This window comes from Nicotiana tabacum, chromosome 24 (assembly GCF_000715075.1).
Source record: "Nicotiana tabacum cultivar K326 chromosome 24, ASM71507v2, whole genome shotgun sequence".
NCBI lineage: Eukaryota > Viridiplantae > Streptophyta > Magnoliopsida > Solanales > Solanaceae > Nicotiana > Nicotiana tabacum.
The window spans coordinates 102216940-102235767 of NC_134103.1; the positions used below are offsets into that span (position 1 = coordinate 102216940).

Here is an 18828-nt window from a genome sequence, read left to right on the forward strand (position 1 = left end):
CATTTTGCTTAGTAATTTTTGCTATAAAAATAGGTAGAATAGCCTGGTAGATACTTGTAATTGTTCGCATTTGTCATCTTGATCCCTATACACAACGAAATTTTATCCAAACACTTATAGTTATTCAAAGTCATTGTTTTAAACCTTTCTGACCATTGATCAAGTATGTGGCAACTTAATTGCTGAACTGGACAAAATACGTGTATTTCACGCGTATAAGGAGCATGAACATAAAAATTTAATGATTAAAATGGGGGGGGGGGGGGGAATTAAAAAAAATACAAAAAAATCAAATTAGAAAAAAGAAATAAAAGGTCAAAGAGGTAATTTTTCTTGTTCTCTTACATTCTGCCCCCCAATAATCCCTCCCTCTTCCCCTCATTTTTCTCTATCTCCCTCCCTTCTTCACGTTACTCCTCTTCCCCCATTTTAACTCAAAACTCATAGCAACACATCCCTTCCTATCACATCTTCATCCACCATTGACATCTCTCGTTGCCACAAATCCAAAACCTCTACCATATTGGTTGCAATTTTTGGGGAAATTTTTTTCTCACATCCCCATCCCCTACTTTGGAAGATAGCCTTTACAAAGAAAGAAAATAGAAATAGTGGAAGAAGATCACCGATGAAATCTATTTTCGGTCACTTTTCCTGTAGCGAAATTTCAAAAAGTTTTGGATGATGTTGGTCTTTTAGGTGGTCATTTTTTATGGCCGGTTCTTCTTTTGGTGGTTGATTAGCAGTGCTATGGTGGAGTGTTGGCTGTGAAAAAACTTTGTAGATGAAGGGTGGTCGAAAAGGGACAGCACATGTTGGTGATTAGGAGATTTTTAAGAATTGTGGTTAAATACAACTAATTTGAATGGTAAATGTGTGGTGGAGAAAAAGGTGATGGAAGAAGAAGGTGGTGGAGGGATGGAGTAAAAAAGAAAAATGAACAATTTTAAAATAATGTGAAAAATAAATTAATGATGATGTGTTACAGAAAACTTGACGTGCACACTGATGTGTGATCCATGTCAGAGATTTGAAGAATACGTGAGGGAAGAGGAGTTTAAAATATTGACTTTGAATAATTATAAGTGTCTGAATGAAACTTTGTTAAGTACAAGGACCAGGATGTCAAATGCTAACAAATACAAGTATCTATCATGCTATTTTGCCTAAAAAATATAAAGAAGTTTGACTGCACAAGCATAAAAATTATTCCACTTGTTCTAATTTACCCCAGATTTGATTAGATTAAAAACATGGACATCACATCTCATTATATAAGCATCTCAATTATTCCACTTATTCTAATTTACCCCAAATTTGATAGATTAAAAACTTGGTCATCACATCCCATTATATAAGCATCTCAATTATTCCTCTTGTGCAAATTTTCCCCACATCTGATATGGATATTGGGTGAATGCAGAAAGATCATCGTCTTAATGCAAATTGCTTAAGAGAAGCTTGCTGCCCTACCACCAGCAGATTTGAGCTCAACTAGCGAGAAAACAAGTCAAGGGCTTTGACTTGGCTCGCCTCATCTTCCGACCCAGCATGATCTAATCATTTAGCATATTTTCATATCAAAATTTGAGAGATGGATTCAGAAAAAATGCCGAAAAACATTCTAGAATCCGCTTGGTAATTCATATGAGACAAAACGGAGTGGTTGCGATGCGAGGCTCTTCGATGGTTATTATTGTTCTATCAGTATAACTGCCTTTGTCTTGTGGGGTATTTCGGGAACTGGGGGTAGAAGCAATTTGAAGATTTCAACATATACTTTCAGTCAAAACAAAAACTCCATCCTTATTTACATCGAATAAGGACAAATACTAACACTGTTGCACTATAGCCATTGTATAGAGAGCTTTTCCCTGACTAGCTTTCTGCTTTGTTCGACTTCTTGCTTTTCTTTTGTTTTTGCTTCAGCTGAGTAAGGCCTGCAGATGTGATTTTGACATTACCTTTAACTGCAGCAACAAGCTCAGGATCTGTGCATGCCTTCATCAATTCCTTTTCTCTGCTCGTAGCCTCGGGCATGTGACTGAACAAATTCATGGCTGTCTTCGCCGCTGCCAAAGGAAAAAGATTTAGTCTAAATATTTCCTGACATATCAACCCAATAGAATAGAAAAATGGCTCTAGCGAGAGACAGGATACAAATGAGAATATAAGCCAGAATCCAATGCACACTTCTCTGTATAAAACCTTTGACAGCCGCCACAAGTTAAAAAATCAGTGACAGCATGAAATATTACCTTTTCCTTTCTTAACAGTGCCTGGAACTAATTTCACACGATATTTGTAGGATTGTAGAGCATTATAAGGACCACAGACGGGCACAGCATATAGTAGAATATCATTTGGCAATGGATTTCCAGTCAAGTAGTCCACATCATTTAATTTTTCTTTCTCTTCTTCACCAATCTCATGAATATCCTCCTCCTCCATGACTATCCTGTCCCTGTCATTAGCAGCATTACCTGCACTGGTTAAAGAATGACCATCCCCTCCATTTGCTGTACTTTGCAGACTCTCATCTGAATTTTCCTGACAATCCCGAGAGAGATGACCCACCTTCTTACACTTGTAACATATTTTTGAAGCATCTTCAGGCCCTATAACCATGGGAACAAAATGAAGTCACAGATTCAGAGTCAATAAAACACTTTGTATGCATATTGGATTGCTATATTTATATTTCAAGCCATCCAAACTTCATCCCTATTATCACCCTGTTTTCCCTCCCACCAATAACCAAAAGCATACAAATCTATAGAGGCTTCGAAATAAGGAAGTAAAAGATTCAGAAATTGAACCTTTCCCATTTCTGGAAGTTCTTTTGGCATTTAACTGACCTAATATACAACGAAGCAGTGCTGTCAAAGGCTCATTTAAGGTGCGTTTAAGCTCTAAGCTTCAGGGACGGTGTTTCGCATAGCTTAAGCTACGCACTAAGGTGTGAGCACTCATTGCCCATGAGTTCTATCTTGAATGGAGCGGATACTAAACAACAAATATAATTGGCAAATAAGTGTATTAGTTGTTGAGGAAAACATTAACAACGAATTTGTTACTTTTTTTTTAAATTACATATATATTTTTAATTTTGTCCTTCATTGCGCCCTTTTTACTAAAAGCCCACACTTAAATTGGCGCCTTGTGCTTGAAGCCCCAATAGACCTGGAGCGCTTTTTAGAGCTTTTCGCCTTTGACAACACTGCACCGAAGGTCACAACAGATGTGAATAGCAACGTAAGTTACTTGCATTTAATCTACAACACTGTCACCTTTTTCCTTTTTTATGGAAACTAGATTTCTAATTCTAATGTGTCACTGCATAGTTTCCATCAATTGCCAAAAGGTGTCTGACCACATACAGACGTATAATACATAGGCAAATCAAAAAATTGGCTGCAGTAGAACACAAACATAAGTGAATATTTCACACTGCAGTCAATGTAGAAAAAGATAGTGTAAAATACCACTTGGCAGAAAAATTATCTATTGCAGAAACCCAATGTAACTTAAAACTGCTTCATTTTTTGCTAGTCCATATAAACAGACATCGAACTCACCAGTAGTAGCTTTTGCTCCCTTATCTGGCTCTGCATCAACCTTTTCACTCTGGATTGTTTGATCAACCTTTTCTACTTTTCCAGCAGACTGCAAATTCAGTGGAATCGTAACTAATGCATGCATTGATGGATAATGAACATGTAAAACCAACAGCACTTGAAGATCTTAGAGAAGAAGTTCATACATTCATTTGTAAACTCATACACTTTTGCTGGGAACCCAAGTGTGAATAAGCATCAAATTATGAAGAAGAAAAAAAGATGGTAAATGATAAGAGGAAATCCCATAAAAGAAAAACAATATATCAACTGCATGATCTGAGCATCAAGTATGATAACAGGACATTGCAACTGCTAAGTAGGTTAAATGTGTAATGGGAATGAAAGCTTCCAATCATGGATTGGAAATGCTCATTGGTGAACTTGAATAGATAGTCATGTTAGAGAACTTCTAGCGGAAGGAGATTCTAGTTGTGATGTGTACAGGAAAGATAAAATGGAGAGATTCCACACTGCCCCCCCCCCCCAAAAAAAAAAAAAGGAAAAAAACCCTTCTCATAGAAAAAAAATGTGACAAACTTCTTCAAAGAAGATTTATAGAAACTTTGGATGATGGTAAGACGATAATTACGTATGCAAGTAATTAGAGAACGGATTGACCACTCTTCAATGAGAGAAGGCATAATAACCAGACTAGATCAAATAAATTTCAACCGGCATCAAAAGTAACCTTTTTAAGGGCATTACAACAATTGCACTTGCTTGATACAGGGTTCGATCCACATTCACCTCCCTATGGTTGTATAAAAGAATCTAAGGTAAGAAAGAAAGAAAGAAAGAAAGAAAGAAAGAAAGGCGTATTGACCAAACCATATCAAATAAACTCCAAAAGCCATGCAAGTACTTTTTGATGCAGGGTATCCACATCTCCCCCCTGGCCACCCCCCACATTGTACAAAAGAAACATTTTTATTTACCTGATTCATATTGTTCAGTTCACAAGACCTAATAGAACTATATGGAGTGGATCCAGAGAGCAGATCAGAATGAGCATCTTTACTTTAGAAGCCTGACCTTTACTTTGGCTATTAGTGCACTCCAAACCCTAGAAGCACCCATCCCACCCAAAAAATGACAGGTTTTAGCAACACATTTATGACAATCCAACCTATTATCTACATCAATTGCAAGATATCCCCATGGCTTTAGGTTACATAGGTAAAACAAGATACTCTTCATTTTATAAGTACCAAGATACTCTTGGGTAAAAGCCTTTTAAGACCCAAAGCAGGAGGCCATATACTAAGATCATTATACCTGCAAAAACGTGGAGTAGCAAACCAAACCACTGAAAATGAAACAGTTACGGAAACACAAACTGATACAATACTCACCGCCAGCAGAGCCATCCGAATACGTCGCTCCTCCTCATCCTGATCTGCATATTTCTCCTTTATCTTCTTAAGTTTACCCTTTTGCCCGCGAATGACTTTTCCTCCACCAGACTTAGAATTGTTTACATCTTCATCACACTGCTTCTGAGCCTTCTGGTTTTTCTCTGACTGCTTCTCTTGCCTAGCGGGTGCACCCTCAGTGCTATCACTGCCTTTCTTAAGCTTTCTTCTTTCCGCTTTTGTAATATAAGGCTTTTCTCTCTGTGTTACTTTTTTTTCTTCATTATCTTGCTGCCCTGCAGATCCTAATAGAGGAGGGACCCCATGGTTTTTAGTAGATGCAGTAGAAGATCCAATTTCGAGAGCTCTATCAATAAGATCCTCCAGCTGTGATGTCCCAGAAGTAGCCATTATCCCCAAAGAATCAGATAGACCATCATTGTTTATGCTATTAACTTTAACAGAAGAGTTGTGTGAATTGGTAACTTTATCATCAGAGATGCTCAATAGGCTATTAGATTGAACTTCATAAGAAGTGCCCGCAACACTTGACCTATCATTTGGCACATCTGTGATATCTTTATCTACAGAGGTTTCCATTGACAACTCCTCCTCAGAGTCGGAATCAGGAATTGCTAAGGATGGGTCACTTTGTTCAGCATCATTTAATCCTTCCTCTTCACCTCTAACCCTCCTTTCATTCAAGTGAAACCCCAAAGAACTTTCATCCAGGCGAAATAATATTCCAAAGCCCATAATAAGAGGGTGTGGCGGAAGAAAATTCTTTTTACCACGGATCATGAAACTGCCAACAGTAAGATATTCACCTGTCGGAGCAGTTTTACTGACCTGGTTTGGATAAACCCACCAAGCACTAGTCACTATCTTTGAGTCCCATGCCTGGCTTTGGCAAACCTAAATCACAATTTAGTAAATATTGTGAGGTTGCTGCTTCCTACCTACAGCAGATATGATAATATGAAATCTGCACAACTTACAGTGAAGCACCCAGCTTGGTTCAATGTGAGAGGAGGTATTGGCATCTCAGGTTTGTGATTCTTGATCACAGTGCTGGAAGCTCCATGGAGCTCTGCATGTACGTACCTATTTCAAGGAAATTTTTGCTCATAAAACCATCACAGAAACAAGGAACAAAACCCCAACAAACTTCACCAAATACAAGAGAGCTTAGATATCTGATTTCATAAAAGAACTAGGCATATATTAAACAGGAAGTCATCAATTAGGAAACAATGTAAAGTTATTATTACAACAACAACAAACCCAGTGTAATTTCACAATAAATTAAAAAAATACTCAGAATAAATGAATAGGCATGGACTAAAGGTAATCTAGCACAAAATATTTAGATCAGATAAGAGCAGAAATCCCACCTTTCCTCTCTTTCTTCTGTCAAACAACCTATATTCTCACAAGGAGTGCAAAGTTGTCACATTCTATTCCTCTGACTTGCTTATGATTGATAAAGTGCTAATTCAGTTGCTTCATTCTAGCGAATGTAAACCTTTCCTTTTTTGGGTGGTCATCATAAACTAATGTCTCTTTTCCTATAACTAAAAGTTTGAGAATAACGCAACACCAGGAGTTAACATCTCTAAACTCCATATGCTCAATCTATAATATGTCACTGCTTGATGGGGCATAGAGTTCAAAATATTGATTTGACTTGTTTAGTATAAGTGGAAGAAGATATATTAAAGCAATGATTAAAAGATAGTTTGATAGAGAATACATCACATCATAGGTTAAGAATTAATTAGTATAATAAATTTGAATTTTTAAAAATTGTGAAAGTTATATATAAATAAAATTATTATGAAATGTGCTAAACATTTTGCAATGGCTCAAAATGGAAAGAGTATCATGTAAACTGAAACGGAAGGAGTAAAACTTTTCATGGGATTCAACATCTAAAAGAAAAAAGTGCTAGTTGCCCAATACGTTTTCCCAATAAATGTTCATTAAAAACACATTCTTGATTGCCTTCTCAATAAATAAATCAAGCATTTTTCTTTTATGTGGACCTTAGGCGGGCGCCCCTCCAGAGTGCAATGGAGGTCACCAACCTAGGCCATGGGCCTTCTTGATCGCCCATTGACCCCAATAAATGTTGATTAAAAACACATTCTTTATTGCTTTTTCAATAACTAAATCAAGCATCTGTTTCCCCCTTTTTTATAGACCTTAGGGCGCGTGCCCCTCCAACGTGCAATGAAGGTCACCAACCTAGGCCATTGGGCCGTCTCAATAACTAAATCCAGCATCTTAAGCGGTGTTAATCTGGAACCAAATAATCTTGACAATCAAGTAGGTTTAATGTACTTACAGATCTCCTTTGGACATGTATCGCTTGACTATCATCTCATTCTGTTGTGCATCACGTCCACTTATGACTAGATAATTCTCACTGCTGACGAACCAATTAAATTTCTCAAACCAGTGAACTTTGCGCATATGCGAAATCACAGCAACCGTCTTTTCCTACATATTTATAGTACAAAAGGAAGTGTTGTGTCAGTTAGCAGTGTGTATTTAATCACCAAAGAAACTTCAAGTGTAACAATAGGCGTCTCTTGACTTAGTTTAACATTATATCCTCCTTAGTTGCCTGTAACATATTCATCAACAGTCTATAAAGAAACTAAATATATAAAAAAATGAACATATTCACCTACAGCAATGTGCTTATATATGATCCCAAAAGATGCTTTTAGATAATTGTGGGACCAATCACTAAGCTAACAGTTCAATTCTGCCGATTCTCATAATCAACTTAAATTGATGATACACAGGGAACGTACTATGAAACAATGACATATCTAAACGTCGTTTTCACACAAGATATAAAAGCCAACAGTTCTATGGAGAAGATTTTTAGGAAATCACATCAATAAAAGCTTCTATAGATTGCAATGGGAACTCCAACATCAATGCCCAAAAAGGCCCCTGTAGATGGATTATCAAAAGCTCCTCAGGGTTACAACCACTAAGAAGACAAAGATTTACTGAACATCTAGTACTTTTACAACACAAAATGTGAACGGCCACTGATCAAACTTTTAGCTACCTGAGATAGCTGAAGACGTGTCTTTCTCTCAGCAGCCTTGAAAGCTTTTTCATGTGCAGTTACAGTTTTCTCTTGCTTGCTTTCCTGTCTTTTCTTCATTTCATACCACCGTCGCGCATTTGCATGGGCTGAAAGTGCAAGATCCACTTCAACCTATGAAAAGAGAGCATGAAAACTCACACACAATTACTATCATTCATGCTCAAATAGCTGCATTCTTCAAATCAATCACAAGCTTAAGTAAAGGATTTGAACCATCATTAATACTACACAGGCAGTATATATTAGGTGGGTACAAAAAGTTTTGACACATGTGGGTTCTTAACAGAAAAATTAAAGAGAAAATCCTATCAGCAAAAGATTTTCAGGTCGCCATACCTTGTCGACTGGTTGTGTTTTTTCATCATCATCCATTTCATCAAGATTGTTGCTCAAGAGCAAAGTCATGCAGTTTCTTTCAAGATGGAGCTTGTCAATAAGTCCCGCTACAGGATTTCCAGATCTCTTCTCCTCTTTCACCATTCGAGCCAAATCTTCCCAACTCATTCCATTGGCAAGAGCTACACGTACTGCTAAGATAGCAGCATCAACATCTTCCAAATTGTATTCTATCAATTCTGCCGTCTTAATACAATGTTCAACTTCTTGTTTTAATGTTACTACACGGTTTTCCTGCATCATATCGGAAAAGCTTTTGAACTCAGAAAGCATAGTAGTACAAGGTCCACTGAGATGGTGATGGGACAACAAATGAAGAGTCAATCAAACAAAGCTACAGCAGTGTATCACTTCGGAAATATTTTCTATTAGATAGTTGCAGATTTGAAGCAACCGAACATTGCTAAAGTAAGTTTTACATATTGATGGCTGACCTAGTTTTTCTCTTTCATTATGCAAGGAGCTAGCCTCAATAGAAAAAGAGATCATCCAGACAGAAGTCATTTGACAAACTTAAACAGGAAATAACAATGGTATTTCTTGCTTCCCAAGTCAAATAAAAAAGATCTAGATGAAAGTCAGATTTCTTTGCACGAAAATAAATGACAGTATTTTTTTATAGGTGAAAGAAAGTGTAGGAGTCATTATGCTGATTTTAGAATCTTCAATATATGAAGCAGCAGAATGAGGGGAATCTGTCTTCGGTCTTTTTAGTTCTTTATTATCCTTTTGAGCATAAGGACAAAGAGTACAACTGATAAGCATCCCTCCAGTTATTGCAAGCACATAATGGGAGAAAGAGGACAGAGAAAAGAGTATATGGAGGACTGTTCAACCTAGGTACAATTCCACGCATCAGTAGCAAATAAGTATAATGTTCCTCTTCATGCTATCGAAGAAAGTCTGTTTGGGACGTACATTCTTTCTCATCGAATTCAACATCCTCCCGCAGCCTCAAATCCCACAAAATTATTAAAAAGCACAAAAGAAAATTTACTCCCACTTTTTCTCATCAAATCTGCCCAGTATCCACAGACTGAAATGAGTAAAATTTGCACATTGCTCACACTATAGAAGCTTTAGAAACCTCCAAAGAAAGCCAGTGAGCTAATCTACTTTGTTTTCACAACATTTATTCCCAAGTATATCTCTTTCCAGAAAGGACAATGCTGCTTTTTTTTTGTTTTTTTGATAGGTAAATTACATGTTGATGTTTCTGACATATTGCAACATATATGTGCCGTGGAATCTGAAAATTTCATTTATCATGAGGATTATCTATTAAAAGTATCTCCTGTCCTAGTGGAGATTCTAGATTCTTTTTGTCTTTCACTGGGACATAATTTAAATGGAAGAAATGAGTAGGTTTCTTTCAAAAAAGAATATATCATGTCCTACTTATGTCTTCCATTTAAAGCATGTACCACTTATCCACTAGTTAAAAATCACAACTTGCATGCTTCCTCCCAAAACCTTTTTTGCCCTTTGAGATCAACTCTGGCCCATGAATTCCAAGATTAGCCAGCATTTTCACACAAGAATTCAAGTATTTACAGGCTTGAATGCATACTTCCTAGAGTAATTGAGAGCAGCCAACTGAAATGTTTCATTATCATTAAACAGTACATGCGACACGGACCTGGTCAGTGCGGATCTTATTAAGTTTCTGCATTGCAGTGCTTTCTTTGGCTTTTTGCTGTTGTTCTGAACGTTGACTTTCAATCTTACTATAGAACTCATCCAATGCAGCATTAAATGCCTCAAACTTCATAAAATCCCGAGACTTAAATTGATTCAATAACAGTGGGCAGAATTCATCATACATCTGCAGAAAAGAAAGCCTCAAATAAATCACTCTTCTGAAAGTATATACGTCCAGAAAAGAAGAATAAATGGTCTCAGGGGCGCAAAAAATCTCAAAAGCAGGGTACAACTGCAACCTTCTCAGAAGCTCCATTATTACACATGCTGGAGTCCTTTTTAGACAAAGCTTTTTGCTGCATTAAGATGTAGCCTTCCGGAACTTTCTCACCCAGTATAACGTCTTCCAGCCAGTCTTCAAACTGCTTAACCGCCTCTATCAGAGAATGAAGCATCTCGCCTTCTAATTCAAAACCTTTGCCAATCTTTGCATTTGGAACTAAACCAGCATCCAAAATAATGTGCTCAGAAAGTGCCGGACCATAACCTAGTGCCTCTCCAAGAACCACCTTCAATGTCGGTGACTTTGCACGAACACCATCAATCATTTTTTTAGTAGAATCAGTAGCTTTTATGTTTTTTCGGTTACCCTGCTTTTGTTGAAGTGCATCAGATCCATCATTCCCCTGTTCATTATCTTCCACGCCTTCATTTTTATCGGTCTCGGCTGAAGACATCAAGGCTGCCTGCAACTTTTCAGTAGTCGTGCGCTTAAAGACACGGCATATTTCAACTGGATATCGATGACGAGACATGATAGCAAGACCTTTATCGTCATCCCTGCACAATTGTGAGTTACATGTAAAAGCAAGCATTGCAAAATTCATGTCCACAAGAATAATCCTATATGATGCCTGTCAAGTTTAGTTGTTTAAAAAAAAAGAACTGCAATAACTTTTTCAAAAAATAATAACTGGAATTACAGAGGGCTCGCGTACCATCACAGAAGGCATTAATGGCCCAGGCAGCTTCCTCGCAACCACAGCGAGGGCAAAAGGTGACTCTAGGTGTTACAGAGGGTGAAGCAGATGATGCCCAAATTGGATCTAGATCCAATGAAACCGTAACCAGGAAGGTTGAAGAAGAGAAAGCTCAGAGGTTGCAAGCTCAGAAGCAGTGGAATGAAGTGGTTCAGGAGTCAGCTAGTGGTGGGAAAAGCGATCCAGCAAGCAGTGGGAAGAAATCATGGGCAGATGAGGTAGAGGAAAGATGTCAGGGAAGAAGGCTTCGATTTGGGACAATGTTGATATCTCTAAGATAACGAATGCAGGCTTCAAATTAGAGTATGTTTCTCCATCCATGCATGATGAGTCCCCTATCGTTGAGATTGAACTGGAGGATATTACTTCTGAGATAGAAAATTGGAGGAATGCGGTTGTATGCTATGTGTTGGGTGCTCCCCCCCCCCCTTCCCCCTCCTTTTGCTGTGATTAAGGTACATACAAAGGCTTTGGGCCAAGCATAGGCTGAACAAATTCTTATGCTTAAGAATAGGATCGTCCCAGTTAGGTTTGATAGTGTTGTGGGGAAGAATGATGTTGAGGAATCTATCACTTTGACAACAAACCGTTCATTGTGAAGGCTTAGAGCTCTGATATGGAGTTTACCATAGAGGAGCTGTACACAGTTCCAATTTGGATTAAATTTCCCGGGCTGGACTTTAAGTAGTGGAGTCCAAGAGGTTTGAGTAAAATAGGAAGTCTAGTGGGGAAGCCATTGATGGTGGACCACATCACTGAGAAGAAGATTGGTCTAGCTCTGAACTTTGCAAGAATGTTAGTGGAAGTGGATATGGATGCATACTTACCTGATGTATGGGCACTCTGAGAGAATGTGATTGAACAAAAGGTCTTATATGACTGGAAGCCAACATTTTGTAAATTTTGTAAAAAGTATGAGCACTCTGAGAACGTATGCAAGAAGAAGAATGTTCCTAAACCAACCCAAAAGGAGCAGGAGGTCCACCCTGTGCAAAAGCAAGTGGACCATCAGAAGAATAAAGATGGGGATGAGAGGCAGGTTATTGTACAATCACAAGGTGCTCAGAAGGAGTCAAGTGCTAATACAAGATGGGTCACACCTATGAAAACAGGGAGGACCCATCACAAACAAGATCAGCATCTTGTTAATGTTAATTCATTTCAGGTATTATATAGACCTGGAACTAGCAAACAAGTAATGAAGGAAACAGTATGAAATGAGCGCGGTCAGCCCATTCCTCATTCAGGGGATGGTTCATTTTCTTTCCTGGAATGTTAGGGGGCTGAACCCCTGATAAGCAGAAGGAAGTGAAGCTCCTTTGCAATGAAGAAAAGGTTGGTTTGATAGGCCTGTTAGATACTAAAATAAAAAAGGATAAGATGGAAATAAAAAAGGATAAGATGGATCAATTAGCTGATAAAATGTTTAGTGGTTGGCACCACACTACAAACCTGGACTCTTACTATAATGGGAGGATTTGGATCACTTGGAGGCCTTGTTACTACAGAATAATTCCACTTAGTATCACTGCTCAGATAGTAACTTGTGAGGTGTATTACAACCCTCTTCAACTGACTTTTGTTATTTTCTGTGTCTACACATTTAATATAAAGGAAGAGAGAAAGGGATAATGGGAATGTCTAGTAAACCAGAATACTGGTTGTAATTTGCCTTGGACGGTAATAGGTGACTTTAGTTCAGTACTTACAATGAAGGATCGGATTGGAGCTAATCCAGTTACATAGGCTGAGGTGGTGGATTTCCACAATTGTATTGAAGCATGTGTTTTAATTGAACTACCTCATCAAGGGAATAGAGACACATGGAATTACAGACATTGTAGTTAGAGGATTTATTCTAAAATTGACTGGGCTTTCATCAATGGTGAATGGCTTGATTCTATGCCTTCATGTAAAGCTAAGTTTCTACCTGAAGGTATTAGTGACCACTGCTCTGTGAAGATAGCATTAAAAGAGGAGGAGCCTAGAGTTTCAACAGAATGAGCATGAGAATTATCAAAAGTCTAGCCAATCATCTTATTTAGCAGAGATGTTTTTGCAGCAGAAAAGCATAGCCACTTGGATTAGACTTGGTGATGACAATACTATGTACTTTTACACAGTAATCAAGCACGGGAGACTTAAAAAGGCTACTAATATACTGGAGGATGAAGAAGGTGGATGGCAATCTGATCCAGATGTAATTGCTAAGCTGTTTGTGTACTACTATAAAGAGTTACTTGGGAAGAAAGCTGACTCAAGACTGAAAACCTTTAGGGGTTTCTTGAGTAACGGTCCACTTTTAGCAATGGAGCAGCATGTAGACTTGTTGAAGCCATTGCAGAGAAAGATGAAAAAACTGCAGTGTTTCATATTGAAAGTAGTAAAAGCTCTGGGGTCCAGATGGATATGGTAGTGGATTTTTCAAAGCTGCTTGGAACATCATAGGGAAGGACATCATTGAGGCAGTTCTGCAATTTTTCAGAATGGTAAACTACTAAAGCAACTGAACTCTACAAGCATTGCCTTGATTCCAAAGATAAGTGTCCCTGAGTATGCCAGTCAATTTAGACCAATCTCTTGCTGTAATTGTTGTATAAATGTATTTCCAAGATGTTCTATAGCAAGTTAAAGACTGCTATCACTCATATTGTAGCTGACAACCAAGCAGCTTTTGTGAAAGATCCATGATGCATAATGTCTTCATCTGCCATGACATACTAAGGCATTATAACAAGGAAACTTCTCCAAGATGTCTTATGAAAATTGATCTTAGGAAAGCTTATGACATGGTAAGTTGGGAATTCTTAGAAGAGGTTTTGATTGGTATTGTTTTGCTAGAAAGATTCACTATTATGACATGCGTGTCTTCTCCAAAGTTCTCTATCAATGTTAATGGTGAGAGTCATGGATATTTTGAAGGAAAAAGAGGGCTCATGCAAGGAGACCTTGTCTTTTTTCTTTTTTCTTTTTTTGAGATTGTCTACCCTTGAACCCTTGACCTAGTAGTTTGGAGAGAACTCCCCAACCACTATGAACAAGGAGTATCTTTCAAGAATACTAAAGAGTATGAGTAAATTGCCTGATTTCAAGTATCACCCTATGCATAAGCAGTTAAAATTTATTCATCTTAACTTACTCACCTTATTTTTTCTGATGACTAATGATATTTTGCAAAGGTAATTTAGGTTCTATGACAAGGGTCATTGAAGCCCTGATACACTTTAGCAAAGCTTCAGGGTTGGTTGCTAATATGGAGAAGTTTAGTATATTCATGGCTGGGGTGGATGATCATACAAAAGAATTATTGTTTGGCTAAGACAGGCTTCTCCCAAGGTTCTTTTCCTATAAGATATCTTGGTTTGCCATTGTGCCCTAAGAAATGGAGAAAGTTGGAATGTCACCAGTTGATTGAGAAGATAACTAGCAGGATTAATTTTTCATACTCCAAACAATTATCATATGCAGGGAGGCTTCAAGTGATAAATGTTGTCTTGTTTTCAATCCATAGCTTTTGGGGGGCTGTATTTATTCTGCCACAAAGTGTTTTAAAGGAAGTTGATAGAAAATGTAGAGATTATCTTTAGGGCTGTTCAGAAGAGGAGGAAAGTTTCCTTAGTAGCTTGGGAGAAAGTCTGTTTTCCTAAGAAGTGTGGGGGTTTGAATATAAAGGGTGCATGAACTGGAATGTGGCATCTGTTGGAAAATTGTTATGGCAGCTAAATGAGAACAAGGCCTCTCTTTGGGTCAAATAGGTCCACCATGGCATTTATATGAAGAGTGACTCAAACATATGGACACATAAAGCTCCACAAGACTGCAGTTGGTACCGGAAGAAACCAAACTCCCTGAAAGAGGACATGCAGGTTTGGTAAAAGCATGGGAGGTACATCCTAACTCCTGGAGAAACTATTCCATAACAGAAGTTACATCGCCATTATTGGGACCCACGGAAGGCTAGAGATTGTTGAATCCATTTGGAGTGGAGTAGCTCAACCAAAACATAGATTTAGAGTATGGCTGGCTGTTCAAAGAAGGCTGCTCACAGAGGAGAGATTACTCAAGTTACATATTCCTGTGGAAGATATGAGATGCTGATTATGTGATACTCAGGCAGTGGAAACTAAGCCGCACTTGTTTGTGGGTTGCACTTGGACTAACTGTCAGGGAACCCCTTAAGTAATGGGCTGGTATTCAAATACAAGTTGGATAGGTGCAACAAGTCCTAGGCAGAATCAAAAGGAAGCATTGGAAGCAATTCAATGAGGTGATAGCTGCAATCTGGGGAGCTATGATCTATCATATATGTGAGCTAGGGATTAGAAATTGTTCAAAGGAGTAAATGTACATACTGAGGTGGTAGTCACACAGATTAAGAAGGAAATTGTAGAGAGGATAGATTTACTTAAACTGTCTAAGAGAGTTCATAGATGTATAGGTTTTTTCCAAAGTTTACGATGTAATTAGTGATTGTCTTGAGGCCTAATTTCACTTCACCCTTCCTAGAAGGTGGTTGTGGGATTAGGCGCTCTTTAGATGTTCCGTTTGTTGTTATCAATGGTAATTCGCAGTTGTTACCAAAAAGGTTTAGTTGCAAAATCTTGAGGATGCCAGAGACAGAAAAGATCTCTAGGTTTATGGCTCGTTAATTTTTTACTCAATATTTAAGTTGATGCATCTCATTGGAAAAAGAAATTTTTTTCAAGATATCTCTCTCATCTTAGCCTAAAGAAATTAAATCCGCTCTTTTTAAATTCCAGAAGAAGATCACAGAATGAGTCATCCATTTAACCATAGGCAGCAGTATCAAACAGTTTTTGCTTGTTAAACAGAATCCCAACTGAACTAGATAGCTGATCCGTCCAAAAGGGTTCATCTTCAGCAATCTTCTGGGAGAATTTCACGGGGAAAGGGAGACTGAATGAAAAGTGGCAACAGAAAATATATATTGTCTGCTTACATGTTCACGACGATTCATTATATAGACATGTTCAGCTGAAGGAGAAAAAGTTAGCAAAATAAAGGTTAAGTAATCTACCTGTGTGACCGTAGGAGAGTCATAACCATGAAGTCAGAATCCGTAAGGAGTATATTTCCTTGGGCATATAGTTCTAATATAACATAATGAGCATTGGCACCTAGTCCAAACTGAAAGAGAACAATCTGAACCCAAAAAAAAAATGAAGAAAGGATAAGATAACAGATCATGAAAATAACCACTAATTGCAGGAGAAAGAATTAATGAAAATTCCCAAACAATGAAATAAACCCAATGCAATGATAGAGCTATAGCATATGCACTATACCCTGTCATAACCAAGTTGCCGCACATCCTCCAGCCTTCTTGTCCTTATATGCTTCCTCAATTTAAGCGTAAATCCGGATGGAGTGTTACTTTTGTCCCTAAAAAGAGAAATTGAAAAATAAAACTTCAGATAATGGGGAAAAAAACTCAGCATATAGAATCCATAGCATATGTCATTGATCAACAAAGAAGTAATGCACTTGCCATGGAGAATCAAACTATGGTTGACAGCAGAAAGACATCCATTAAAATATTCGAGCTTATTCTTCTAAATTATTAAATCCTAACTTGGATTACTTATATAGTTATATATCAATAACAACAACCACACCTCAACCCCAACAAATTGGCATCTATGAATCCTTCTTTTTTTATGAAGTAATGAGTTTTATAGAAAAAGGTATCAAGAAGATGCAAGAAGAACAAGAGAGAGGGAAAGAGTCAGCTTTGATACAAAACAAAAAAAAAATACTGGGCTAAAGCAAAAGAGCTGACAAAATCCAAAAAGTTAATATCAATCTACAGGGGCTAAATACTGCCAACTAAATAACCAAAGGAGACATTAGGTTAGGATATGGATGTGTGTGAGATTCAGAGGACCTATAATTTATGAATCCTCTAATATCAGTTCTTTTTATTTGGACTCTTTTTATTCCAAAATGAAGAAATAACTTGACTTGGCTAAATAGGAATTCTCTAAAATTATAGGTCCTCTGAATCTCACACACATCCATATCCTACCCTAATGTAAATGTGATTCTACTTATGTACTTTTTAGTGCATATAGTATTTTTTTCACTTATCAGAAAATAAGATACCATATGCACTGAAGATTAATATCATATTTTCTGTATCTACGTAAGTACTATTTAGTGCATTTGGTATTTCGTTATGTATTAACGACAACACCAAGTAAACTGAATACCCTAACTTGGACTTTCTAGTATTATGCCAAATGCACCCAAAAAAACAAAATCAAGGGTGTGTTTGGCATAAAGGAAAACATATTCAGAAAATATTTTTCACTTTTCCCATGTTTGGTTGGCTTAAATGCTTGAAAAATATTTTCCTTATGAACTCATTTTCTTGGAGACTTCCCTTCCAAAAGGGGGAAAAAAATTTCTAAAACTCTATTTCAATCTTTCACACCTTCCCTGTACCAGCAAAAGGATTCAAAAATTGCTTTAGGCTGCTGGTTCATATCTAAGGGTGACATTCTAGTATTGTTTTAAATCTCCTTGTACATAATACTGGTTCCGCCACTGATTAGGTCCATATAAAAAATTATACTAAATGCACTGAAATTTATCAAAATCAAATTTCATTTTTTCCAGTTTTCAGTATAAAAGTAAAAGAGAAAAAAATATAGGTACCGAAGATAATCAGTGGTATGCAAACGAACGCCACTTTCCATGAGCAATAAAACCTTCTCACTCTCCCCTGATTCAGTAACTCCACTGCTGTTCATTAGCTTAAACACATAAGTCTGCAATTCAACACACATAACAAACATCAACCAATCGCGGTTTTGCATAAATAAATTTTTAAAAAAAAGCTAGTCAGAAAGAAACAAAAGAAAGGAAATAGGAAACCTTTGGGGAAAGATCATAAACGTTGGAACAACGCATTCCGATTAAGCGGCGCAAGCATTTGACTTCTGCGGCCACATCCGCGGTGTTCATTCGCACCTTCACCATCTTCGATTACACCACTTGATTCTTCGTTTCTTCTATGGTAGTTCCCTCAGATATTTGCAAACACAAAGGGTTATATGAAGCTTCCCCTTTCTCTGGTTGGTTAGGGATTTTGATTTTTGGAGCTGCCACAAAATACCATTGAGGTTTTCATTATATTTGATTAGCTCAATGCTAAAAGTTTAATGATTAATCAGTCAAATTAAAATTATGAATCCGCCGCCTCTAGCTGGGACTTGTTGTCTAGTCTAGTGCTATTTCTTTTCTTCTTCTTTTTTGGCTTTGAGCAGTAAATATTTCACAATTTTGGTAAATAAAATTATTTAATTAATAAAAATAAACTAAGTATATTTAACTTTCAATTAACTGAAACGTGTATTTTTTACCCCTTTTCTTGTAATTTTTTCACAAATTTACCATGATTATCTATTATTCCACCATTTAATTATCCATATATTAGTAAGCTGATACTATTAATTCATATTTGATAGTGATATAGTTATAAAAGAAAATCCAAATATTACATATTTCCTAGATAAATAGACCAAAAAAATACATTCTATTGAAGGTTAAATATATTTAGACAGATATCGAAAAAATTAAAATCATAATTTACTAATAACATAGGGGCCAAAAATGCTATGTATCCC

At 37.2% G+C, this 18828-nt stretch overlaps 1 protein-coding gene across 1 annotated transcript; it reads right to left on the bottom strand.

Moving 5' to 3' along the window:
* Window positions 1–1663: 1663 nt before the first annotated feature.
* Window positions 1664–18405, bottom strand: LOC107781168 (uncharacterized). Its single transcript, XM_075248444.1, has 14 exons — window positions 18077–18405; window positions 17858–17970; window positions 16486–16582; window positions 16218–16342; window positions 10439–10979; window positions 10138–10323; window positions 8439–8732; window positions 8061–8213; window positions 7320–7474; window positions 5971–6076; window positions 4973–5887; window positions 3579–3666; window positions 2259–2618; window positions 1664–2072 (listed from the first exon to the last, which is right to left on the bottom strand). The coding sequence occupies exons 1-14, from the start codon at window positions 18179–18181 to the stop codon at window positions 1879–1881; spliced, it is 3432 nt and encodes a 1143-aa protein (XP_075104545.1). The 5' UTR covers window positions 18182–18405; the 3' UTR covers window positions 1664–1878.
* Window positions 18406–18828: the final 423 nt, after the last annotated feature.

Coding starts and splice junctions, on each gene's coding strand:
- LOC107781168 (XM_075248444.1), bottom strand. CDS start 18,181: ATGGTGAAGGTGCGAATGAACACCGCGGATGTGGCCGCAGAAGTCAAA. Junction 5,888..5,970: donor ACCAAGCTGGGTGCTTCACT/GTAAGTTGTGCA, acceptor ATTGTGATTTAG/GTTTGCCAAAGCCAGGCATG. Junction 2,619..3,578: donor GGGAGCAAAAGCTACTACTG/GTGAGTTCGATG, acceptor CCATGGTTATAG/GGCCTGAAGATGCTTCAAAA.